Source organism: Siphateles boraxobius, unplaced genomic scaffold (assembly GCF_051911475.1).
Source record: "Siphateles boraxobius isolate OS27281-9 unplaced genomic scaffold, OSU_SipBor_1 55, whole genome shotgun sequence".
Lineage (NCBI taxonomy): Eukaryota > Metazoa > Chordata > Actinopteri > Cypriniformes > Leuciscidae > Siphateles > Siphateles boraxobius.
In genome coordinates this window covers 5,943,744-5,971,134 of record NW_027509181.1, presented here as the reverse complement: position 1 = coordinate 5,971,134, position 27,391 = coordinate 5,943,744, and the positions used below count along the sequence as shown (strand labels likewise).

The window sequence follows — 27,391 nt, the reverse complement described above, 5'->3', positions numbered from 1 at the left end:
CATATGCTCCATCTCTCGTCTTTATCTCTTATTCTCTCTGTTCTATCTGTGGCTGTGATCGGCCGGGGTTCAATCCGTGTGTGATGGGTTTATTTGCTCTAATGATCAGCTTCACTGTCAGTGGGATGAGCTAATGAATACTAGAGTGTGTTTGGAGCGGTTCAAATCTGCTGATATAGCGGCCTGTGTCCTCTCAGCTCTTATCAAAGACATTTAAATGCTAATCAAGGGCCACAGTGACCCCCAACATGATGCCTGATGGGCTTCAGGGGGGCCGTTATCTAAAGTGTCCTGTAGTTAAGTGCTTGTCACAAGTGAGAGTCATGTAAAATTAGTCTAGTAAATTAATGTACCACTACTACTACAACAGAACAAGATGTAGTGAGCATATTAGTATTTCAATGAACCAGGATGGGTTTGCTCTACAGCAAGACCACAAATGTACTACACACACTCTCACTATCTAGGCCAAATACACACACACACACACACAGACACACACACACCGCCTCCTCTTTTTTTCTCCTCTTTGATATGCTGATCTGCTTCTTTTCTCTTTAATGAAGAGGTTTGGAAGTTATCCATTTCATTACCCCCAGCCTGTCCCCCACAAACGCCCCACCTCTGGGGTATTTGTAATGGGGCAGTGATGGGGCTTTGTTTGCTGGATTTCTGATGTGCTATTAGCATCTGAACTGACTTTGATAGGACAGGCTCATTTCTACATCTCACGCTTATCCAGAACACACACACTCAATGTTACTGTGAATATCAGGTTAATGTCACACGCCTATCAGTGTGTGAGATATTTTATCCTCTTTAAGTGTGAAGGTTAGTTACAGTCTAGTGTTGATGTCACATATTTTGCACTTTTTAGCTGCTATTATAGTTTCTGTTAGGTTTCAATGCATATTTCTTGTTTTAAATACGGGGAAAGAAAGTGTTTTCCTATAATGAAATGAAAATGGATTGACCTTTAGTCTCTGAAAGTGGGGAATCTGCAATCCTCTATTATAACTGACCAATGTCCACAGATTTCCACTGCTGCACCATGACAATAACATGACAAACATAGCACATCACAATATTAGTTTACTCTTGCATGTTTTAAGAACATATATTTTCAAAACAATAGTCAAGTGATTGAGTGTCATCATTTAACTCTGTAAAGCTGACATGTTAACCCTTAAATGCATGAAAGTTTCTCCAATCATTATTACATATTCGGGTCTTTAGTGACCTGGAACTATGTCTAACATGGATGGATCACTAACTGCTGCAATAAAACTCTCCTGATACTTTAGTAACAATTACAAAAGAATAAAATAAAACATAATTTTGATACCTTTTTTGAACTTCGAAGGGTTCAATTTGAGCAATGTTTTTTCCCCATCATCGCTGTCATAGTTAGGGCTTATTTCCCAGTACATTTACAGGAATTGTTCACTTAAAAATGAAAATTCTGTCATCATTTACTCACCCTCAAGTTGTTTCAAACCTATATGAATTTCTTTCTTCTGCTGAACACAAAGGAATATATTTTGAAAGAATGTCTGTTACTAAACAGTTGATGTATCCCGATGACTTCCATAGGGGGAAAAAAGCTATGGAAGTCAATGGAAGTTAATTACAAGCAATGGTCCGAATTTAAATAAATAACAAATACAACTCAATTCACATACACTGTAGCGGTTCCTCATTCATGACAGGTTTAATGGGCCAGTGTGAAGAACTTCCTTTTCTGCTGTGGAACGGCTGCAGATTGGACACTAGCTTCGGTCCCACTTTTGGAAAAGGGGCTTCTGTCTCTACAACAATGCTAACTTTGTGTATCTTGCACAAATACAATCACACTGCTGTTTGTACGCTGTGTATCAGATGTGTTTTGATGACCTGGGGCAGGTCTCAAGTGCATGTAATGTTTGGGGGAGTGTCATAACGCAGAGGACACAAGCACACACATAAAATCCATTCAAAGTGTCCCCCCTCCCCCATCCAACTCACAATGGTCTAATCCTCTCAAACAGCTCTCAAGCCGAGAATGTTTCTTTTTTCACTGCTCTTGACAGCGTATTGGCTTACTCCAGCTCAACATCACGAGAATGGGCTTTTACAGCTACTTTGCGATAGATAGATGGATGAATGGACAGAGTGAGTGTGCCAATGCATCAGAAACCGCAGCGTCTTGTGGATCTGCTACATTAGTTCAGTGTGAAATAAAGTAAAACCATGATCTTACTCTTCCTCTCTCACCGATTATAGCCCTATTTGGACAGGACTGGTTTTTCCAGAGGTCAGGTGATCTTTTTGATCTTAATCCCATCTGAATTGAACAAATCTGTCTCTCACACAATATTGGTTAAAGAAATACCTGTTTTTCAGCTAAATTGGGCGTCCTTTAAGAAAGCGAATCCCATTCTGAATAGCAACGTCTGTGATTGCGGTACTTTATTTTTTGCACAAGCTTCTCGTCATTTATTTTGACCTAACCATTTATTTTGTAACTAAAGCTGTTTTGTAACTGAAACTGTCCCTGAAAAATTTATTTCCAGCCAGCTTCAACACTCCTTCCTGTGAATTTCCAGCAATCCTAAAGACCTTGATTAGCTTGTTCAGGTGTGTTTGATTAGAGTTGGAGCTAAACTCTACAGGACAAGCTCTCTAGTATAAGGGTTGACCTCTAATCTGGACCATTTGCCAGCTTTCTTCATAGAATTGCATTTTGTTTGCCATTTTGTATGAATTTGTGCGATGTGACTCATACAAAAACATACTTTTAAAAAAGAAAAAAACAGACATGAAGGTCCACACCTAAATGTAACCGTCACATGAATTACCCGCCAATTCGCCAAAATGTAAAATAGTTATGAACTGCGTCTTTTTCCACCCAAAAATGAAAATTTTCATATTTTACTCACCCTCATGTCATTCCAAACCTTTATGATTTTCAAGATATTTTGAAGAATGTTGATAATAAATTTTGGTTTACATTGACCTCCGTTATATGGACAAAAAAAAAATGAAAGTCAATAGGAACAAAAATTGGTTGATTACCAACATTCTTCAAAATATCTGTTTTTGTGTTCTGCAGAAGAAAGAAAGGTATTTAGGTTTGGAACAACATGAAGGTAGTGTAAATGATGACAGAATTTACATTTTTGGGTTAACTATCCCTTTCATTCCAGGTGTAAATGATGCCTACGTTAGTGATGTGGTTTCACTATGAAAAGACTGTTTGCGTAAAGGTGTATATTGGTCATTAAAGAATGTAATGGCTGCCGTACATCAGCTGCATGCCATAAAGACCTCTTGCCAGAGCAGCAGCGTGTGCCATAAATGCCTAAGCATGCACTATAGGGCACATTAAAGGGGCCATGCCTCTCTGTGTTTGAGGAATTATGGGTCAGAGAGAATAAAGCTACAATGCGAGGCCGTGTGGAGGTCTGTTGTGTGTCCAGAAGTCAGTTGTGTGTCTAGATTTATTATGGCTGTTACAGCTTTGATGCACTTAAAGAGATAGTTCACCTAAAAATAAAAATTCATTCATCATTTACTCACCCTAAAGTTGTTGAATTTCTTTCTTCTGCTGAACAGAAGAAAATATTTTGAAGAAAGTGGGTAGCCAAGCAGTTGATGGGGGGAAACAATACTATGGAGGTCAGTTAGGGCCAATCAACTGACAGAAATATTCTTCTTTTTATTTAAGCTTTTTGCAGAGTTTGAAAGAAATAAAAGTTTCTTTTAGAAGTAATTTTTACATTTATCCAAGACCTCAGTAACATGTATGCTTGTTCAAATATACAATAAAAGTTAGTTATTTCACAGTTCTTCATGTGCTGAAAAATGTTCCCACATCACCAATCCCAGATTCCTGATTTTATCCTGCCTAGTTAAACCACGTCTTAAAATCTAATGCACAAGCTCAATGATCCAAGAGCAGACTAGCTCAGAGCTCGTCCCTGTGGTCTTAGTTCACAGCTAGAGTTTCCTCAGTCTTTCCTCCTTTTGGCATTGCACTAAAAGATGAAAAGCTGTGTTTGGTTTGAGGAAGGATTTATTGGTATTAGAACAACACAAACTGTGTGGTGCTTAGAGGCATGGGCGTTGGAGGAAGTAAGACCCAAATGATGTTGCAATACTCCAATTTGTCGTTCAAACAGTACACGTTTCAAATTTATTTTTGTTACTGCACCAAAAGATAAAATATACATTCTGAGACCATTTTGTTGAGGAAACCTAAATTAAGATCAAATCAAGAGATACTTGTTCTGCAAAATCATCAGGATTTTATTGTAGTAGTTCACACAAACATTAGATTTAAACATTTTGATAGTTCAATAGTGCTGATTATATATATAGATATAATTTTGACGAGAACCTGGACGAGCCCCCAATTTATGTTACCCAAATTAATTTTCAAAAGGTTTAGAGCTTTAAAGATTGGGCTCCTAGAACTCGGCATATAAATAAACATGTGCTCTTCCAGGAATCTCAGAGTTCAACATCAATGCAAGCTTTTATTTCTGTCATTTTACACTTTTTCATCGAGAGACCTTCTGAGAATTTATTCAGGTAGGAACAGTAACCTTGAAAAGACCAACCTAATGCATTTGAAAAAGCTGCATTTGGCTGACGACAATCTATGTGTCCCGTTTAAGGCCAAACACTATTGTCCTGGTTTTAGGGCACCTTTCTTAACTTCCAGGAAATAATATATTTTAGTGTGGGTTATAAAAATAGTTTAACACCCTCAATGGTACTATCCACAATCACTGCCATTAGTGTGGCCCATAAACCCACCTTTACCCCTTTATCCCCCCCTTTATCACCCCACTGAAACACTGGCTGCCCTGTCATGGGGGGGAGGTCACTCATTAGAGCCTTTGTGTGTGTCTCTTATGTAATCTGCCATGTGTGAATGAGGTTTAAATTAAGAAATTGTTTTAGGATAAATGCACTTCTCTCAGTGTTGAGATATTTTACACAACACAATTAGGTTTTCACCCATCATACCCAGTGAGTCACAAAAATCTCACACCACATTTCCTCTTTCTGATGAAGTTTCATGCTAAATGAAACTCATGAAACACAAACATATTCACTCTGACTCCCTGTACATACCGTATGAGGGATTGGTTGGGTTGCACCATTAAGCATTAATCTTAAACCTAGATTCAATTAAGGTTTATCTAATAATTCATCAATCAATTTTAGGGTCAGTGTCTCAGACCATAGGCAGGGAATCAGTTTCACCAAAATGTAAAACTTCTTCCAACTTAATCAGGGTTACATTTAAACATTGTTTTGATCCTGGTTTTAAAAAACCTAGTTTAGTTGTCTTGCTCTTTTTAAATTTAGATTAAATTGATAAGTTTAAATGTCAGCGACCTTTATCTGTTCGTTTGTCTCTTCAATAATATTACTATATCAAGTGAAATAATTCATATTTTTTTGCAACTTTGAACTTTGTATGTGACTGTTATTATCGTAAACTAAAACTATTGCCAACAATTAAACTGCCATGATTTTAGAGCGGAAAAAGACTGGAGTGATATAAAGGAATGCTTAGTTCACTATCTTATCAGCAGGTACTGCATTAAAATACACACAGTTTTATATTCACCCTCTGCTTAGGATCACTGTGACATTTGACTCAGGAGTACACAACACTTGATATCCATTGACCCAAATTCACAACATACTGTGGACATACGGTGCTCACATTATGTTATATATTTCATTGCATTAGTCAAATAAATATCAAAGCTAGTAGCGCCTGCAAACAAGATGACAGAGATTCACAGATATATTTTTTTTTCACTACAGCGAATTTTAATCAGCTAGTGTTGCAGTGTTTGGTGCGTTCTCGCCATGTCGTACTTACCTTAACGATTCTGAACTGTAAAAATCCTTCACATGCTTGAAGAACTTGTAATTATAACGTGTAAACTCTGAGAGCTATGACTTGTATCACCTGACCACTGCAAATGTAAAGTGTGTTCGACTTAAAGTGTGCAGACTGATCGGTGTATGACATAAAAGTACCGCGAGATCGATTAAAAAAGCATACAGAGCTTAATTTATAATAATTATGAAATGGTGTGAACGCAGGAATTTTTTGTAGATATATAGACTGTCCAAAAACTAAGTCAGATGACTTGCTGCCTATCAGGCAATGACTTTGGAGTCAGCGTTTGCGCACGAAGGTATCTTACGAAACTGATTTCAGACAGACTTTTGAGGCAGCGTAACGGTTTCATGATCTACAGCAAAATAGAGAGCTTTGGTGATAACTAAGCGAATATTTAATTAGTACAATAGTAATTTCTCGCTAGAAATTACATCAAAAGTAGAAAATGTTGTTCAAAAATGTACATTTACAAACAAACTGACCACCAACCGCAACATTCAGATGCCATCTTTAATTTTTTGGCTCAACTGTCACGGAAAGGGAAGCTAACATAGCATTCGGACATGCCTTGATAAATTCCTACTTTGGAATGCATCCTCCAAAGGCAGCATTTTTAACCATTCGGACACAGCCATGAAGTCGGTTCCCCTCAAGTTTACTCAGGTGTTCTAGCAGAGTATCCACAGGTGTAGTTCATCACATTAACTGTGTTCCGATAATGGGACCATGATCCAAAACAGGGCACAATACTCGTCTTCATTTTGTATACAGCGTATCCAACACAATCTCATGAAAGTGAGAATCTATACCACAAATGTTAATTCTCGTGCCATTTATAGGCCAACAATGGTTTTTGTGTGCATATGCTACGCACTGAAAACCCCTTGGTTAGGATTAGGGGTGGGGAGTGCGTGTGTATAAAACTGTGTATCAAATGCACGCAAAAACTATTTTTGGCATATAAATGGCACGAGAAATAACATTCGTTGTATAGATACGCACTTTCATGAGATCGGGCTGGCATATCTATTGATTTATCATTTCAGACCTAACAACCTTCTTTATTTTTGCTTATGTTAACTAATGTAAATAAATGGAACATTATTGTTAAGTGTTACTGCTGAATCACTTTTCTATGACTTTTGAACAATGTTTTGCAAAACCAGGGTTTACAGACATCACATTACACATTACATCAGTACTTCAGGGTGCATTTTCCATTTCATCTCATGCACTGTGATTCAATTCAAGGTGTTTCCTCTTTCTTGAATCAACTTTTGAGTTGATACTTTCGAAATTCCGTGGAGAAAAAAAAGTGAGATATGGACAAAAAGCTATAGGCTACTAATCAACCTCCAAGAAGGTGTTGTTGTTTTTTTATTCATTTGAGTCTGTTTCTCTGGAAACTTTCAGCATGTCATTCAAAGAAAAGCTCTCTTCTTACTGTGTGTGGTTGTGCAAGGCTGGTGAACAAGGTGGAACGCCTTTGTGTGATGTCAGATGAGAAAGGCATGGAGGCGAATCGGTGTCATGGAGTGGGTCATTGAGAGGTGAGGCTGACTGCTTCTACGGGTTCAGCAAAAGTTCAGCTGCATAGCATTAGGCAAATTAGTAAGACCGCAATGGAGAAAGAGATAAATGAGACTTGAGAGAACTGAAAGGCCAAACTTTGGAAAGAGGAATTCCTAAAGTTGTTTTAAGAAAGGAAAACTAAGAGGACATGTCATAAAATAAAGTCATAAAGTGTCAAGTTTTGACAATTTAGAGATGCTATTCCTGTTTAGTCCTTCATGTTTGATGCATTTTTTTTTTGCACTTATCTTTGTAATTGTGAACTAGACCATGGGTTAAACCTGTTTTGCATGCAATAACACTAAAAATCAACTTTACCTGTGTTTTAATAATCATGATCTTCAGAATGACGTCCATTCTGTTTGGGGTCCCATGGGATCTCTGATGCACGTGTAAATATAATGATTTTCAACAACAACCTTAACTTTTTAAAATGTATTATTAAAGGATTACCTACCACAAATATACAGCTGGAGTATATATGAGGTTTGTTATTCAGTTTTGTGTGCTTGTCTAATACATAAAATAAATAATAAAAAAGTTTTCAATAAAAAAACAAGTAATAGGCTAAAAAAGTTTTCTATCAAACTATGTTTAATCAAAATTCCACCATTTATTAAATATCCTTGAACAAATAACTGATCAAATGGGTTTTGGTACAATGTTTGATGCATAGTATGTGATTATAATGAATTAAAACTTTTTTAACTTAATAAACATAAATTGATTGTTTCTGAATTTAAATGTCCAGATATTTACTGCTGACTCCGCTGGTTTGAGAACACTGAATAAAGCTCCTCTCGGATGGATGGATAGATAGATAGATAGATAGATAGATAGATAGATAGATAGATAGATAGATAGATAGATAGATAGATAGATAGATAGATAGATAGATAGATAGATGAACATTTCTATTCACCTATTTCAATTATATTGTGGAGACAATTTACATTTATGCATTTGAAAGACTTGAATTGCACGGAAATCATTCAATTTCTCAGTTCATACAATCTCTCGAGATCGAACCCATGACCACGTGCTAACAGCACCATGTGGTCAAGTTTTAGCTATTTTCTTATTATTTATTTATTTGTTTATTTTAGGCCTGCTATTCCACCAACAAAAAAAACTTACATTAATTATTGAGCTTGACTAAAAAGTGAGAGCGACGTGATGTGGGCGGGACTTTGGAGATAGAGACGTTAAGGCGGGCGGAGATTTATGGCATATGGGCGGAGTCTGAACGCAGTCACACGTTTCGTCACCGTGAATGGGCGGGTCTTATAGACAGCTGCTCGCTCTCGTCAAGATCTTCTCACACTCTCAGCAGCTCCGCGCGCACGAACACTCACACACAAGCTGATTAAACGCGCGTCTGTGTGCTGTTTCTAACCGGCAGGACACGAGACATTTAAAAGGAACCTCTTTAATATTGCAGCGCGAGTTTGATGAAATCAGGGGGACACAAGCGAGACAAAATAATCACAACACCAAATCGGAGCTTCGCAAGTAATACTGGACCAAACTCACCTTTCAACACTGAACATTTCATGGATTTATTGATGCCTCGTCCATTCTATAGGCTATTATATTATTGTAGGCTAAGTTATTAATTAACCGATCAAGATTTGGAGTAGCCTAAGAAGGACCACAGTATGGGCTTCTTAGAAATTGCATTTTGAAACAAGGACATATTGATCATATATGAATATATTTTTTTTCCCAAAAGTATTTTAGCGGACATTGATCGGACCGAACCGGATCTCTGACCATGCACACGCACTTCAGCTTTAGTTTTACTCGCTTCTGTAGTTCATGATCTTCTCTGGGAATCTCTGGGATGGATCCATCTCTCTGTTAAAGCTCTATGTTGAAGTGTATAGTCGTGGCTGTTTCATTGAGGAATTGAGTCCGATCTGATCATGTATGAGAGTGTGGATGTGAACCCTTTCCTCATGATGGATTATTATAATCAGAGCAGAGGATGTCTGATCCCGGACAAGATGCCACATCCCTTCGGCTCATCCATCAGGCATCAGCACTGGAGCGGATCCAACCACTGTACGTGCACTTTCATTCAGCAAAACGCCTTATGTTTCTAGAGTCTCCTGAACTAAACGGCATTCTAGTTCAGTTGATGTGATTCAGTCTGTTTAAGTCATTCATATAGCTAGCCTACCGATATCCTATTTAAATCCAGCTGGTTGACCCACTTATACACAAACACGGGCACACGCACACAGTGCTGCTTCTGTCTGCGTATAGGAACATGCAGATTTCCCCTCTGGATTTAACACGTTCGTTTATTTCTTACAAACCAGTGTGTAAAGATAACAACCAGCCAGTTATCCTAATATATAGTCATTCATATAAGCAAGGTTGGCTCTTGAGAGCTGTTTATGACCATTGACAGCTCGTTAACATGCTGAGCATTAATGGAACCAAGAATGAAATTCGAAGCAAGGCTAGAGATTGTGACTATGAAATTGTGTTGCGCTTAATGATGAAAATAGTGTTTTATATGTGAGAGATGAATGTGGTGATGAAAGAACGGAATTGCGCGATTTTTGCTTTTACAAATTTGAACAGAAGTCTAACAGGAGTTGATGTGGTATAGCTTTTAGAGACATTGTAGATGGTGACCTTGGGTGCGCAGGGTCACAGGACACATGACCTTTGACATAGAAACATTGATGTAAACTGAAATCTTACTAAAAGAGTGTCTGAAATATTGGCAAAATTGAGATCAAGTGCATCACATTCTCAGCCAACTCTGTAAAGTATATGATCAATAAATTATGACATGTTTACAATGCTTTAACTCATCAAAAAAACGTACGTACAATTTTCATCTTTTTTAAGTTATACAAGATTTAACTCATTTTTTAAGTCTTGTTTAATGTAATTTAAGTTGAAATCCAAGTTGATTGCACTTAAAAATGCAAGTCAGCTATTTTATCTTTACAGTGAACCCAGGGATCCTCAGTAAATGAAAAATTCTCTAGTCACATTAGCATACATTATTTTTGCATTAAATGTATAATGCATATATTGCATAGTTGTGACCTAGTTTTTCAGTTAACAACTTGTCCTGGATTCATTCAGTTATTGTTCAGCCCAACAAACACATTTACATTTATTTATTCAAACCATTTTTACACTTATATTCTAAAGCAAACAAAGATAAGCTATAGAACCAAATATCCATCACACTCACACAGGAATCATCTCATTTTTAAGAAAATACCTTTAAAACCAAGGCTGTCCAAAAAAATAATAGAAAAGTGGGCGATCTTAATCATGCATTAGTTGTACTTTCTCTTCAAAACATTTCCATAGCATCCCTGTAGTAAAGATCAGTACATTTTGGTCAAAAGTGCAAGTTTTGTTGGAGGAGTATGGATAAGATATGCTTTATGTAAGTGTACTTTGAGTCGTCAGGAGACCCTCACTCTTGGCTAAAGTGCACTATAGGCCTTCTCTGATAGCATTAAATTACATAACGAAACGGCTGTTTATGTGCCAGTGCATGTGTGCTTTTACATGCATCATTTACCATATTAAAATAGTGTTTGAATTATGATAAATTCCATTTTGCTTGATCAGCCCTTCACTTTTCTGTTTTGCAAGAGCACCCCAGTCCCATATTTCTGGAAAACTTTAAAATGTACTACATTCATAAAGAATATTGGTACAGTTTGAATTTTGCAACATAATTTTTGGATGTTAAAATATTATTTCCCATGCCAATTGTGGTTTCTGGCATATCTAATACAGCGCAACAGGGATCGTCCACTTTTTTGCCAGTCTTGGTTTTGGAAGTATTTTCTGACTTTTATGCCATGAATCCAACCAGGACTGAGTTGAAACACAGCATTACAGTATTTGATTCCAAGCATAAAGTGTTTGAAAATATATAAAGTTATAAAAAATAAGCAGTTATAATGTTGGGAGAACAGTCTTGAAAGGTTTATGTGGTCACTAAAAATCTTAATTTTTACTTCATTGCTGAACAATGAAAGACGGCAAGTTTTTGACAAATAATGTGGGAAGTAACTTTTCCTTTTTCAACCTGATTTTGATTAGCTAAATATTCAATGGCGTATCTCAATTGATACTGTATAAGCTCATAAAACTGCATGTATCATAATTATGTGTGCAGCTAGTAGGTGATTACATTGATTTGACATGTATTGAGCAGCGATATGTTTCTTTTTTAAACTCCTGCATGATAACTCGCTCATGAATAAGAGCGAGAAATGAGGCTGTTAAGGTGTTCGCATGGTCTCATTCTTCAGACTGACGGCTCAGGGACTTTACGGGGGTCAGTGTGGATCAATCAAACTTGATCTTTGATAGTCTGCTTCTCTCAGCACTGGGGAGGGGTTTCCAGAGAGATTACACACCTCAGCGTGAAGGAATGTGCTGCCTCTTATTCACATGACAGTCACTCACACACACACACACACACACACACACACACACACACACACACACACACATACACACTCCCCTTCACGCTGTATCCACAGACCTTTGCACACACTCCTCTTTACACGCATAGAGTTCTTACTAACATTCTCTATTTTGTAAATTCTAGTCATAGATCTCATGGCTTTGCACATTCACATGCATTGTTTTGCCATGTGCTGTGTTGTCTCTCTGAGCTCTTATTGATGTGTGTGTGTGTGTGTGTGTGTGTGTGTGTGTGTGTGTGTGTGTGTGTGTGTGTGTGTGTGTGTGTGTGTGTGTGTGTGTGTGTGTGTGTGTGTGTGTGTGTGTGTTGTTTGTGTTGTTTGTGTTGTTTGTGTATGTATGACCGGTGGTATATTCCAACAGGAGACAGCATCTCCTTCTGTATGTGTACCGAACTGTTAGCCATGTGCATGAATGCTCATACGCAAACTTTTATATTTAGCTGAATTGAAACTATAATTGCCCTCAAGTGTTTGTGAGAGGTTTCTACTTAAGAATTCGGAAGGTGATGAAAGTATGATGTGTATTGATGTGGTGTGTGTTCTTGTCATTTTTGGTCAGAGTTGGGCATTTTCATCTTTCTGTCTATTAATAAACTTACTTTTATACACAGGAAGCTTTTAGCACTGTTGCAGCTAAATTAATAACAGGATGTGTATTGACACTTTAGCACTTTATCCACAGAGAGTGATGTGTGTTGAATGTTTTGTTACACAAGCTTGCTGTCTTATATGCAGCAATATATGTAGGTTTTTTATTCAACATCCTTAAATTGAAAATTGTTCAGTCAATACTGAATTAGCGATATATATATTTGGTTTTTTTACACCAAATTTTTGTAATTATTCACAGGGTTTGGAGGTCGGTACGTGATAGATAATTCACCCAAAAATTACCATTCTGTCGTCATTTACAGAATTCATGTCATTCCAAATCTGATTTACTTGCTTTCTTCTGTAGAACAGAAAAGAACGATGCTCAAGGGTGAGTGAAGAAGACCAAGACTGGAAGCAACGAAACTTTAATCATAAAATAAACAAACAACAAAACAAAAGCGACAACCCCTCACGCACGACTGCGGCATATAAACATAATAAATCCAACAACATAAAATCCAGGCCTGGTCCTCTCTCATCCTTCACTGTCGTTACTCCTCCTTTTATCCTTCCAGAGTAATGTTCACCAGTGTTATGTTTTCCAACATTCTTCAAAATATCTTCTTTTGTGTTTTGCAGAATTAGAAATGCATACAGGCTACAAAAATATATTTATTAATTTCAATTCATAATTATTTTAAGTTTGGGTGAATTGGTGGCTAATTCGTATACATTTTTACAATCTCATTTGCAAGCTTTTGTACAACCTTCTTATGCCTCACCGAAGGTTATGTTTACGGGTGGACCTTGATGCTTAGGTTTTTTTTTTTTTTACTTGTACATTTTCGTAAAAAATTCATTAAGTTGACATGTTCATAAAATAGTATATGAGGGTCATGACAGACATTTTCCATTTTTTTGGTGGTCTATCCGTTTAAGACTTGTTCACACCAAGAGCGATAATTATATGAGTGTCCTTCCCAATAGAAGATAACATTCTGTTTGTAACATTGCAGGCACGCACTGCAGTTATGGTCTGTAAAGTCAGCAGGATTTGATCATTCATCAGCCTAAGAAAAAAAACGTTCTGAAAGTGATCCCAAAGATATTGTTCCTCTGTGTTATTAAAACTAAACTAAGGTTTCACAGACAAGGCTTAAGTCTAGTCCCAGACTGAAATGCATGTTTGAGCTGTCTTCACTGAGAGCTACTTGCACTGACATATCTTAAAATATGTCAGTGCCATTGTTTTGTCTCAAGATGCACTACCGGTAATGTTTTTTTTTTCTAAGGCATGTTTATAAAGGCTACTTAAATGACCTAATTTAACTAGAGTTGTAAAGTTTTTGTTCTTTATGCGAACAGGTCTTTACTATGTTCAGCTGACATGCAGGAATTCAGTCCGATAATAGTTCTCTGAGAAGGACTTTAGGATTGAGTACTCTGGAACTCTGTCTGTTGTCATTGACTTGCTTATGTCAGTACCGATTCATTGTAGAAGCAGCAAAAGATTAATTTTACCTTGATGTTTGACTCGGAAGTTGCCAGACAATGGGCGAAAAAGTGTCTTCTTTGCATTGCATTTGAAGCATGGCTGGTTGTCATGGCTTTTTAAGGTTTCTAGGGTGCTTTCCTTCTGACTCAGGTCACAAGAGCCCATTCCAAGTTTCTGTGATATTCTGGTTTGAGATATGGTTCAGTTACCTCTTTTAATGTAGGCTACGCCTATGGGATTTTTTTTTATCGTCCGCCAGATGTTTAAGTATCCACACTTATGCAACCTGATCTCATTCTATCAGTCTTTGGAAAGAAAAGAAACACTGGTACATAAATGTTTTGATACGAGTAACTACTTCTTCATCCGTATTTAGAGGCTCTTGTATAAGATTGTATCTCAGGTAATGGCAGCTGCAATGTGACAGAGTCAGGCTCATTTAAATATTTAATATATATGCTGGTTAATTGCTCTTTTGTGCCGTGTTGAACAGTAATCTCAGACAACTTAATCCAGATATTTCAATCAAGTTTTTATCAAAAAACACACTGGTCCATCCGACCAAGCACATTGTGCTTTTTAGCAGTGGGGGCTCCATAGAGACCAGAACTAAGCAGAGCGTTACTGACAGACTGGAAAGAGAGTTGCTGCAACATATATGTACATATATATATATATGTTTTAAATCAAGCATGAAAACCCATTCTAGTAGACCCTGAAAACAAAATCAAGACTTTCAAATGGCATAATAGGTCCCCCAAGTGATCCACCACTTTTGAACGGTGGTGTAGCCTATATTTACAATCAGAATAGTATCCGTTTACATGGAATAAAAAACATTGATGAAGAAAGACATCAGTAAACAGTTTTTTTTTTTTTAACTATGAATTTTATATGAACCATCCAAACAAACCCAAATTGAGGCAATGAATCAATTGAAGCAATTATGTGTTTAAGGCCAAAAATAAATGCAGCCTGTTCAACTTTGCAGACTTGCGCAAGACTTACATTTCTTTTTATGGAGGAATGTGCATTTAAATGCATTATATTAAAGTAAAACATCTCTGACTGAACCAGATGAAAGCACTGATACACACACACACACACACACACACACGCACACACGCGCACACACACACACACACACACACGCACACACGCACACACGCACACACACAAACAAACTCACTCTCATGCCTGCTTCAGATAATTGAGTTTTGCTTTAGCTTAACTGAGGATCAGAATTCTATTGTACGTAGGAGGAATGTTTGTACTAAACTAATTTCTGTGTGTGTTAGCTGGTGGAAAGAAAACACTTGAAAGTGAATACTTTCATCTGAACTTGAATGACATCTGCTAACAGACTCTGATGCATGATTGGCCTAAGAGCAGGAAGTATTTTTGTGCCAAATGCGCATGTTTGCAGACTTACACAAGTGTTCATAGAAATAAGGAGACTGTGGTTGTCTATGTTTGGCTATATTTGTTCTTTGAAAAGGTCCTCACAAATATTGTGAAACATGTCCAAAACTGACTGGGAGGCATGTGAAGCTCTTCTTATTGTTGCTTAGGAATACGGTTTGCTATGCCAACAAATGGACTGAAAACAGGGTTGTGGGAGGGTTAGGTTTTGGTTTGGTTTATTATTATTGTGGCCTATGCCTACATAGTGTACATTGGGTTGTGCGGTTGACTGACATCAACGATAATATCATAATTGCTGTTTTAATGATGTCGAAGCTGACATAGAGTGTCACCTTCTATGCAAAAAGCAAACAAAAACACGCATTGAAGTGCACACTTTCAGTTTATGATGTGATAGTAGTAGAATCTAGTTAGAATGAGACCAAAATCAATATATATATGGGGTCAAATGAATATATGAGTTTTGTCTAATTCTATATGATATAGTTAGCAATATCATATGAGCAAGTGTGTTGTTTTTTATAACACAATAACAAATATGATATTGAATTTATACAACATTTCAACAAGAATTTAAAATTGTGAGTTCCATTTTAGACACAATATTGTCAGTATTGTCTATTTCCGCAACAAACATAGCTCCCCCCCCCCCCCCCCCCCCAAAAAAACATTGAGTAACACATTGGTGTTTCTTTTACTGAATTAATCAGAGTTTTAAATGTAGGCCAATCAATAAATCAGTGATCCATTCATAAAGACACTCGCTTGCTTTGTTCCTAATTGAATCAGCTGTTTGAATGAATTGGTTTAATGAATTAATTAATGACACAATAATTCACTCATTAAGACTGTGACTTGCTGCTAAACCATAAGGCTTGTACTGCATTTAATATTTCTCTACTTTGTATTAGTCTTTATGAAACCTTTTTGATGACTAGTGTTTACGTGAATGAACGAATGCTTGCATCTCCATTAATACAGGCAGTGTTGTCATAAACTGTGCAAAAACAGTCCAACTTGCTTATAGTTTCGGGGGACACTAGGTTCCTTTCAGGGTACTCAGAGTTTATATCATCTCTCCAATTAAACTCCAACTATCTTGAATTGCAACAAAGGCTTAAAGCTCCATTAGGTAACTTTTGTAAACACACACTTTTGTCAATCACGCTCGTGTACGCGCTGATCACCCCTCTCTTGCACAGCGCGAGCGCGTACCGTCGTTCGTGACTCTCCTGTTCGAACTCGTTCATCCAAATGAACGAATCTTTTTTCGAGTCATTTCGTTCATTCAACGAACGAAATGACTCGAAAAATGATTTGTTCATTTTGAACGAGTCTTTTTTGGAGTAATTTCGTTCATTCAACGAACGAAATGACTCGAAAAAAGATTTGTTCATTTTGATGAACGAGTTTGAACAGGATCACGAACGTGCATCACAGAACAGAGCAAGGCGAGCATTTGTGCTTATAAAACTTAACGTTTTTTTATTTATTTTTGAAATGACCGATCGTTTCGCTAGATAAGACCCTTATTCATCGCCTGGTATCGTTTAAAGCCCTTAGAAGCAGCACTGAAACTGTCATTTGGTCCTTGAAACGTTTGTGTCCTATTGAGGTCCATTATATGGAGAAAAAGCCTGGAATGTTTTCATCAAAAACCTTAATTTCTTTTCGACTGAAGAAAGAAAGACATGGACCTCTTGTATGACATGGGGGTGAGTAAATTATCATCAAATTTTTAAAAAAAAGTGAACTAATCCTTTAACGTTATCTTACAAGCTATTTAAAACTTATAGAAAGAGTGCAACGTTATAATGTTACATGTATTGCAAAATACATAATGATTTGAGGACCAAGTTTGTAGTCAAAGTATGGGAAGGCTATAGTCAATGTAAAGCATATTGTTGATGTTTCGTCCCTATTAGTGAATGTTCCATAACTGTTTATAATCCGCCGTCATCGGTGGTACTGCTTACTAGCCTGCGCGTTCACGGCAGGCTCCGCTGTGGGGGAGGAGCTGTGGAGGGAGGGCTGTAGCGCAGCAGAGAGCAAGGGGGTTGGACCTGTAAGTTGTGCTTGTTCAAATTTTTAGGCTTAAGTCAACATTTTTTTCAAAACTCCCTACTGCAGCTTTAAAACATGGTAGGGCTGGGCGATATGGCCTAAAAAAAATCCCCAATTTTTTCACAAAAAAATCTGATTTACGATTTAAATCGAATTTTTTCTCTCCCTACTTAAAATCAATCTGCAGATGACAAAGAAATTGTTCAAAACAAGTTTTAACTTTACTTTGTTTTAATATTCCCTTCTGGGATTTGATCTCGATTAAAGTGCAATCAGAAACAACAAGCCAAAAAGACAAGAGGACAGGCCCTGTCTTTGAAAACAATGAAAATGTAACTTAAAATAAAATGGGTGGATTGGGATTGGGGGGATGTGTAAAAAAACAAAAAAACGTGCATCACAATAAGTGTATTGTGATTGTCAAATTATTTGGTAACTAAACATAATTTTATTAAGTTTACAGGTATGCTACTGTTTTTATTATTGCTTAACACAAATTTCACAATTTCAATTCAATTCTTGTGATTTGATTCTGATCTTGATTCAATATAAATTCCTTTGGATAAATAGGTACAGTAGATACGTTAATGTGTTAATTGTTCTCCCAAAAAAAAAAAAGAAATCACCTAATGCTGTAAACATACAGAAAGCCCTGTCAGCTGGTATTATTAAAGGTTAAAACCAACTCAAATTAAACATAATGCGTTTTTTATTTTATAATGCGTCTAACTAACATGCGTGCTATGGGTCATTAAAAGCCATCCTGAGGTAAATGTAACGTTACGTGACATATGTTGTTCTCCAGCTGTTTTATGGACATCTTTCCGCGGTTGAAAAACACTGATCGATCGATTTTATTAGATCTCGGTAAGTTTGTAGTAAAGAGTAACAGATGTTCGGTTCACGTGCCGCTTCAACTGAGATCTGCCAGCGTTCTTTCACGTCACATTTACAAGCGCCAAGTCGGTGTTTATTGTTTGAATTTTGTAATAAAATTGACAGAATCTGAGAGCTGAGAATCTGTTTCATATCGATAGTAACCTGCTCTGTCTTGTCTGTCAGTGTCAGTGTCCTCTTTGCTTCGCGATTTTTCTCTGCGTGAGAAAATGGATGTGTGGCGTGAGAGCTTGTAAAAAGTGACAGAATTGCGTCTCTCACAGTGAACTCGTGAGAGTTGGCAGCCCTGCAGATTCAGCTTGTAGCCTAAATGTTTTCGATGGGTGTGCTTCTGCTGCCGCGGTCTTGCTCATTTGCCATGTTGTTTGTGTATCTCTATCATGGCAAGCGCTGAGCCCGGTCGGAACTACGGGAGCCCAGATGGGAGCGTCGGCGGTTTTTAAAGAGAAAACCGTTTTTCATTCAAAAAAATCGGCATAACCTACACATTCGAGTTAATCGATAAAATCGATTTATCGCCCAGCCCTAAAACATGGTTGAAATGCAATTGTATGAACGATATGATTCTGAATACTCAGAATCGTTTTTATTTCTGGATGTCAAGGAATCTTATTTCTCAATGTTACATTCCCGAGATCTGTGCTAATATATGGGCACGGTTGATGTGACATACTTTCCTAATGTTCTGTTTATATTGGTCAGTTAGCAGACAGAATCTGTTGACATTTTGGAATTTTATGATAATTTTGGGGGAAATTCTGTGTAAAGGATTGAATTATTCTTTCATTTTGGCTTACTGTCTGTAATTTCCATGTTCTTTTTACCCTTACATTTTTGTGTGACTGGTTCATTTAAAAGTATTTTAGTCATGTAGAATTGAGTATGCTATTACAATAATTTGTATCAAAATGGTAATGATTTTCATATTTTTCATCTGATTTTTTCCCATGACATCCATAAAAAGTGAGTCATGGTTTCTTGCTCCAAAAGCAATCAAAATTTATTTTTTCATGACTATTTTCCACCCTCTCTCTGTACCATAGCAAATAGGCTGTACCTTAAAGGGATAGTTCACCCAAAAATGAAAATAAGCCCATGCTTTACTCACCCTGAAGCCATCCTAGGTGTAAATGACCAATATAATCGGAGTTATACTAAAAAATGTCCTGGCTCTTTCAAGCTTTATACATGGAGTGAATGGCTGTATGTTTTGGAAGTCCATCAAAGCGCATGCATTCATGATTAAAGTGTTCCACACAGCTCTGGAGGGTTAATAAAGGTCTTCTGAAGTGAAGTGATGCGTTCGTGTAAGAAAAATATCCATATTTAAAACTTTATCGATTAAAACAACTAGTTTCCGGCAGACGGGAAGCTAGAACGCAGCATCTGTTAATTTTTGTCATCATTTGGCTAGTGTTACATGATCCCGCTCTTATTCATGCAAATACTTTTAAACCATTAATGCGCGACAAGACAAAAAAAGAGTGCGCTGCCTGGATTTTTATCCAGACTTGGCTTATCTTCAATGGCTTATTGATCATTATAAGTGTTATCAATCATTTAGTTGTTGTTGTTAGTTTGAGTTGAGTTGAGTTTGAGAAATACACATTTCAGCATTATTAATCTGTGTGTGCATTTTCCTTGAGAACCAAGCGAGTTGACTCCAGGCTTGTGCAAAATTCAGAATTTCAGAATTGGCCTCCATTCAATTCATGAATTGGAATTTGAATTGAATTGACTCCGCCCCACAGAAAGTTGAATTGGAATTTGAATTGGAATGATAGGAAGTGGAATTAAATTCATGGCAATTCAAAGAAATTCCACACAGTAGAAAATAATGTGTTGAATCTCACATACATTCAGTGTTAGGAAGGTTACTTTATAAATGTAATTGCTTACTGTTATGAGTTACCCTTGGATTACTTTATTTGGATTACTTTATCAATGTAAATCAATTTCCTTTTAATTTGATTAGTAGCCTAACTAATTAAATTACACATTTTACCTCAGTAATACAACTAAATACAATTACATTCATTTTGTAATTCAATAACATAATTTCATTACAGGTAACTATCACTCCTCAACCCTGCATACATTTTGTTCATATATATATATATATATATATATATATATATATATATATATATATATATATATATATATATACAAATGTCCACCTCAAATTGTTTTCTTTCCTAAAGATTTACTAAAGTAATTCTGGGAAATGGAGTCATGTGCTATCATCTTCCACAAAATTACAATTACAATAAATCAAACTTAATTATTTCATCTGTGACTAGAGATTTTAACATTCATTGCTAGGGGAAAAATATTTCCTGTTAATGTAATCTGTAAAAGTAGTTCAAACTAATATCATTTATAGAATATGTAATGCAATTATATCTGACATACTGTATACTGTAAATCTTCATTGTTAAACACTTCACTTAAAATATCTATATGAATTTCTTAGAATTTTTATTGAATTGCAATTCTGCTTCCTTTAATTCAAACTCAAATTGTAAATCTGGATCCTATTTTTGACATCATTTCAAATTTAAGAATTGAATTGGAATTCAGGAGTCATTCTCAATTCAATTCTGAATTGTGCACAAGCCTGGTTGACTCATGAAACCATTTGTTTATTATATCGAATCGCAATATTAACCTCAATAATAGCAATATGACATTTTACCCAAATCGTGCAGCCCTAACAGGAAGTGAGATTGGAATTGCTGACGACTCGTTTCAGCTGTTCTGAATCGATTCTTTCTTTTAGGAGACTATAACTTTCATGCACTTTGATCTTTAAAACTTTGCAGACATTTTATATTCATAAACAGCTATATTACATGAAGGGTAATATTTGAAAAAGCATAATAGGAGCACTTTAAAACTTCTATATGATCTCTGTCAATTTCTGACCAGGTGGACCTTCCCAAGTAATACAAGCTAGACATTCAAAAGAAGCAATCGTGAAAAGTGCATCATGAATTACACAGGCATCTCCTATTGACTTTATTATGAAATGTAATAGGTAGTTAGGTGTGGTTATGGGGTCAGTTTACCCAGTGCAAAGGGCTGTATTATTTATCTAAACTTTCAATTGAAAAGCAAAAATGAGTATATGCTTCAAGTGACATCAAAATTATATACAATGAAATATAAACTGTTTTTTAAAAAACTTTTCAAAACTGATGTAATGCATATTTTTCATGAACTGTGTGTTTAAACAAGTTTTCAAATTTGTTAATATGAAAGGTTTCAAACCTAAAATGATGTCATAATATTTGGATTTTCATTTCTTCTACTAATATGACACTATTTTAAAAAGTTTTCTTAGTCTGTTCATTTGTTCGGACAGTTGGACCACCTGACGTTTTGGGTGTTTTAGATAACAAAGCCTAAAATAATATGCATAATGTACTAAAAATGAATTCAAACTAAAGAGGTTTTATAGAATAAACTGAAATAGCCTATGTCATGAATTTATCAAATTATTTTTAAAAGCAAATAATGCGCTATATATATATATATATATATATATATATATATATATATATATATATATATATATAATGAATTATCTAAATAATTGTATAGCCTAATACAATAATACAGATAAAATAAAATAAATAATTATATGAATCATTGTGCTATCTGTGTTCATAACGGATTACACAAAGCGTTCATGTGCCTGTAGTGTGTTTCTGTGAAGTATTGAAGATTAGCTTGTGTCAATTAAGAAAGATTAGCTTGTGTCAGACGGGTGATTGTTATCTGTTTATCCAAATCCACACGTTTCATAAGTAATAGTTTCATTGATTTCTCCAATGATTATTGCACGAGTGGGACCCCATACTAGTACATCACAGCAGAAGTGATTTGTTCCTTCTCTCTGTTGAGAATTCCATATGCTGCTGTTGAAATGGTGCCCCTCAGCAAAGGAAGAGCTGATCTCTGTGTTTAACTGTTCATAGACCTCGGGAAACACAGGAAATTGGTGTCTGAAGAGGGAAACGAGATCGTCTGATCCTCAGAAATCCCCATGAGCGCACACACATATACATGAAAATATTAGCCCTGGTGAACTCTGCCAGCAAACCCATGACCTCTGAAATAGTCTACATATGTTCATTCATTCTACCCATGGGACAGGTGCATGATGGGAAATAAACTACAGATGTGCGCTACATAGCAGAGTGAAGGGGGTCAGTCTTATTTTTCTTTAATTATTGAGGACATTCGAGAGTGGCGGGCCTCTTTCTGTTTTCATTCACCCTAATTTTTTTGTCACATGTCCTCAATGAACCATGAGAACAGACATCTTAATGAGAACATCATTGGCAATAAACTAATTAAAAGTTAGAAATTAAGAAACATCTATATTAAAATTATAGCATAATACTAAAAACATACGGCCATGTTATGGTAATCATTATGGTAATCAAAAAAATATAGATTTTTTTTAATAAAAAAATAATGGGTAACACTTTACAATAAGATCCCATTAGTTAATGGATTACATTATTAACAATGAGAAATACAGTACATTTGTTACAGCATTTATTAACCTGTGTCATGTTAGTTAATAAATATAAAACTATTCATTGTTAATTCTTGTTAGCTCAGTCCCTTTAAAAAGTATGGCCAGATAGAACTTTTAATTTTAAGAATCCATTAGTAAATATTCAAAATTAATAATCGCTAAAAATAATGAATGTTTTATAAGTATTTTTCATTGTCAGTTCATGCTACTAATGTAGTTAACTAATGTTAGCATATACAATTTGCATTTTTTTGATGCAAAAAAAATATTAATGGTCAAAAATAGGCTTAATCTTCTTAATGGAAATATTAGATATGCCAAACAAGCACAAGCTGTTTTGTGTAATTAGAAGTCGGCCAATAGTGGATTTTGCCGATACCAATAACTAAAAGCTGTGTTGAAATGTATAACTATTTTTTAACAATAATGCCATGCATGAGAATATTTTAGTAATTATTAAAAAAAAAAATGTAAAAGAGCTAAGCTTTATCACTAGTACAGACAAGTTAAATGCTTTATATTTTATTGTCATATGAAATATATTAATAATGTACAAGAAATTAAGAAAAATGGACAAATAAAATCAACTTGTTTTCAAATGTCATTGTATATCTTATAATCACCCCCACATTAAAATGTTATACCATACTCACATTTTAGATGTATATATTTTACCTTGTTCTTTCGTGTCTTTTACACACTACTTCATAAAGTTTATTTTGTAAGAACAGAGAAATGTTTGGAAAACTGCAACCGACAGTTCCACAAAGCAATTATCAATGCTGATTAATCGTTAAAAAAATAGATATATCAGTCGTGTGAGAGTGAAAGAGCTTGCATTCAACAGATTAAAGGTGCTCTAAGCGATGTCGGGTGACGGCACTTCTTGTTGACGTTCGAAGTATTGTCAAACAAAACGGAGGCTAGCTAGACCCTCCCTCCTCCTCATCCGAGCACTAACCCCCTAAATCCTTCTCGTCGGTTATTGGCTGGAACAGTTTGTTATGTTTTGTGGTGAGGGTTAGCCCAGTTTGTTATTGTTGCCGTTTATGGAGCCTGGGGTGTCTGCAGAGACCGCATTTTTTTACAGTGTGTTCAGGGGACAGGCAGCTCGCAGATAGTGAGGAGATGTTTGCTGTATGTGACAAAAAATGTTTTGGCATAAAAAACGTGTGACATCGCTTAGAGCAACTTTAATAAACAGTTAATATTGAGTGACTTTTAAAGTAACCTAATAATTGGAAATATGTCCAAAAGAAGCCAAAGCACCAAACAACAGATAAACTGAAAGCCAATGTGGAATGGCATATGTGAGTCTCACCCACCGTATAACTTCTGCAGGCACTCCGGCTTTTTTATTTTACATAATGGAGATGTCAAGATTCATTCACATTCATATTCTTTCTCTCAGATTATAGCATTATATTTCATTATATGTCCAGATATCATGTGCTCTAGGAGAACTCGTCTTGTATGTTTCTTACAAAAACACTTGAATATGTTTAAGTAATGATGCTGGCCTTTTCTACTGCATTATTCATGGAAAAGCTGTCCGCTATAGCAATAATTAATGCTCCTGGTTCTTATGCTATCAAATCCATACGCTATACCCCAGACCTCATTTGTTCACATGCTCTTAGAGCAAATAGACATGTCTATTTTTGGGAGAATTAATGGGAAATTATTAAAGGTAAGGGGTTTGAAAGGGCTGGTTTGAGTGCTTTTTGCTTTGGCTACATAATTGGCCTACTTTCTTCTACAGAAACATCTGAATCATTGACGACAGCAAGTAGAAAAAAAAACAGAACAATCTAGTTTATGTCAGAGCTGTGTTTTCTTGTTTTTTTTCTGTAAATAAAAGCAATTTTGACATTTTTCAATGGCCGATATACATACAATTTAGTAAGTGTGTGTGTGATTTTGACAAAAACAATCACAAAGTCAATAACGATAATTAGTCAATATTTTGTTGAGTGTGTTTTTGTTTTGGTATCTTGACTGGTTAAGGCCTGTAATAGACAGTTGACTCCACAAATGTTTTATTTAAATGATACTTAAATTAGATTAAATCTAAAACTCGCAGTATAGGTTGTAGAAAGTCTTAGAGTTATTAATTCAACCAACTGATTAATTTAAGTGACTATCTTTATGAATTGATTATTTCATTTATTGTCATTCTAAAATGCCGATTCATAAAGGAACAAAACACAGCTGTGTGTTGGTCGGAGATGCGCAACTTTCTTTGGAACATTTTTTGTTGGTGAAATAATGCAAAAATGGCCAATATTTACAATGTTGTGTATAAAATGTAATTCACAATGTTACCTTTGTTTATTGAACTGTTGTATAAAAACAATATCGGAATTTCGGTCATGTTGATATTCAGATAAAACAGCACTCTCGTTTGTGTAAAATTGCTTAACTATATCATATAGAAATATTAGACAAAAACTCATGCACTCATTGATTTTTGCCCCCATATGTATTGAATTTTGAGGTCCGTGAAAATGTGCAAGAAGTGTTTTTGTTTGTTTTTTTGGCATGTGAGTTACATTCTTAAAAGTACCAGCTTCCACATCGTTAAGACATCAATTATGATTTTATTGTACAGTTATTGTACAATTTAGTGACAGCTAATGAGCACACAAAATGACTTTGGCTAGAGCAGGATTGTAAGTGTGCTGAGGTACTTGATTGGCTGGAGGTCCAGTTTTGATAATGTTTATGCGGTAACGCTTTAGATTACAGCCCGGAAAGTACTGTGTAAAACAAAGCTTTCCGAAGTCAGTGATATTAAATTGTGTATGTATTTTTATTGTACTTACCCTGTAACTACATGGAACAAGAGGGTAACAAGCACCACTTTAATTTGCGGCCCACAATGACACACTTATCCTGTAACTACATGAAAGAAGAGTATATTTCCCAGTATTTAAGAAAATTGCAATAGTATTAGCTTTATTTGCTTTGAAATATGTAAGCCCAACTTTAAACATCTGCACTTTTGCGATAAAAACGGTATAAATTCATAGATATGTACCCTATAATTTTTAAAAAGCCTATACAATATGTATTGACACCATTATTACAAAAAGGTACGCAGTGTATGTTCTCACTAAATTGCTTTCAAATGTAAGATTGCTGTATCATAATAGTATAATAAGTACCCCTTAGGTCTATAATACTTACAGTATAAATATTTTTTTTATTCTCCTGGTTGTTACCCCTTTATTCCCCAAACTTTGCATACTGTTCCCTTATACTTACACTATACACCATAATTACCGAAAGTTACGCTGTTAATTCGTCTTAATTACGCAGTACTTTCTGGGCTGTAATCTAAAGCGTTAACGTTTATGCAATATTTGACAGACACTAAATAAGTATCAGTCGGTTGCTTTGAGACCATTGTCTAGTGTTGATACAGATATGGATATGCACACTAGAAACACTGAACACAGGTGTGTGTGTGTGTGTGTGTGTGTGTGTGTGTGTGTGTGTGTGTGTGTGTGTGTGTGAGAGAGAGAGAGAGAGAGAGAGAGAGAGAGAGAGAGAGAGAGAGAGAGAGAGAGAGAGAGAGAGAGAGAGAGAGAGAGAGAGAGAGAGAGAGAGAGAGAGAACAAGTTTTAAATCATGCATTTTTTCATGCAAAAATGAAGAAAAGTTTTCTGTGATGGGTAGGTTTAGGAGTAGGGCTAGGGGATATAATATGTAGTTTGTAAAGTATAAAAATCATTATGTCTATGGAATGTGCCCATAAACATGGAAACCCAACGTGTGTGTGATAAACAGGAGGTGTGTGTGGGCAGGGAGTCTCCTAATCTCCTCCGCTCAGCATGAACACATGCTCTAAACATACTGAGAAATAACTCTGATATTACAACAAGGATTGGATAATAAACAATATAAAAACTCAATATAATAAAAATATTATGTATTTTTCTGAAATGGCTTAAATGTAAATTTCAAAAGAATAAGTGTTTTCACTTAATTGAGGCTAAGATGAATAGTATTTCCAATATATGCACCAATATATCAATACATGGTTATAAACAGCATTATTTACCTACTTATGTTTTAACTGAAACATCTTATTATGAAAGTGCTAAGAGTTTAAAATCAAGAGCATTTATTTAATTGAAGCTGACTATTTGAACTGATTTCCAGCTATTGCCATTTTTGCTACTGAAGTTCAAATCAGTTTAAATACTTAAGTACTTGTCATGCACTGGCTTGACTTGATAATCCAGATTCAAGAGGCTTGACACAGATGAACTGTGAAATCACATTTAATAAATACAAGGAACAATGACAGGAAACAGCATGAAACATTAACACAAGAAAATAGACAAACAATGACTTTTTGGATGGACTGTAATAAAGCATTAAAATACCATAAT

The 27,391-nt window shown here is 35.7% G+C and overlaps 2 protein-coding genes across 4 annotated transcripts in view; both read left to right on the top strand.

Annotated features, from left to right (window-relative positions):
* Positions 1 to 27,391, top strand: part of vps35l (VPS35 endosomal protein sorting factor like) — a 322,653-nt gene that overhangs the window by 236,996 nt on the left and 58,266 nt on the right. The window lies entirely within an intron of this gene.
* The window catches only part of raraa (retinoic acid receptor, alpha a), a 241,090-nt gene that overhangs the window by 187,260 nt on the left and 26,439 nt on the right, over positions 1 to 27,391 (top strand). The window contains exon 1 of one of the 3 annotated variants that reach the window (XM_077205971.1): positions 8,770 to 9,547. The exons of the other annotated variants lie outside the window; for them this stretch is intronic. Coding sequence (XP_077062086.1) covers positions 9,409 to 9,547 — 139 coding nt within the window. The 5' untranslated portion in view covers positions 8,770 to 9,408. Of the gene's footprint in view, positions 1 to 8,769; positions 9,548 to 27,391 lie in introns of those variants that run through there. 3 annotated transcript variants of the gene reach the window in all.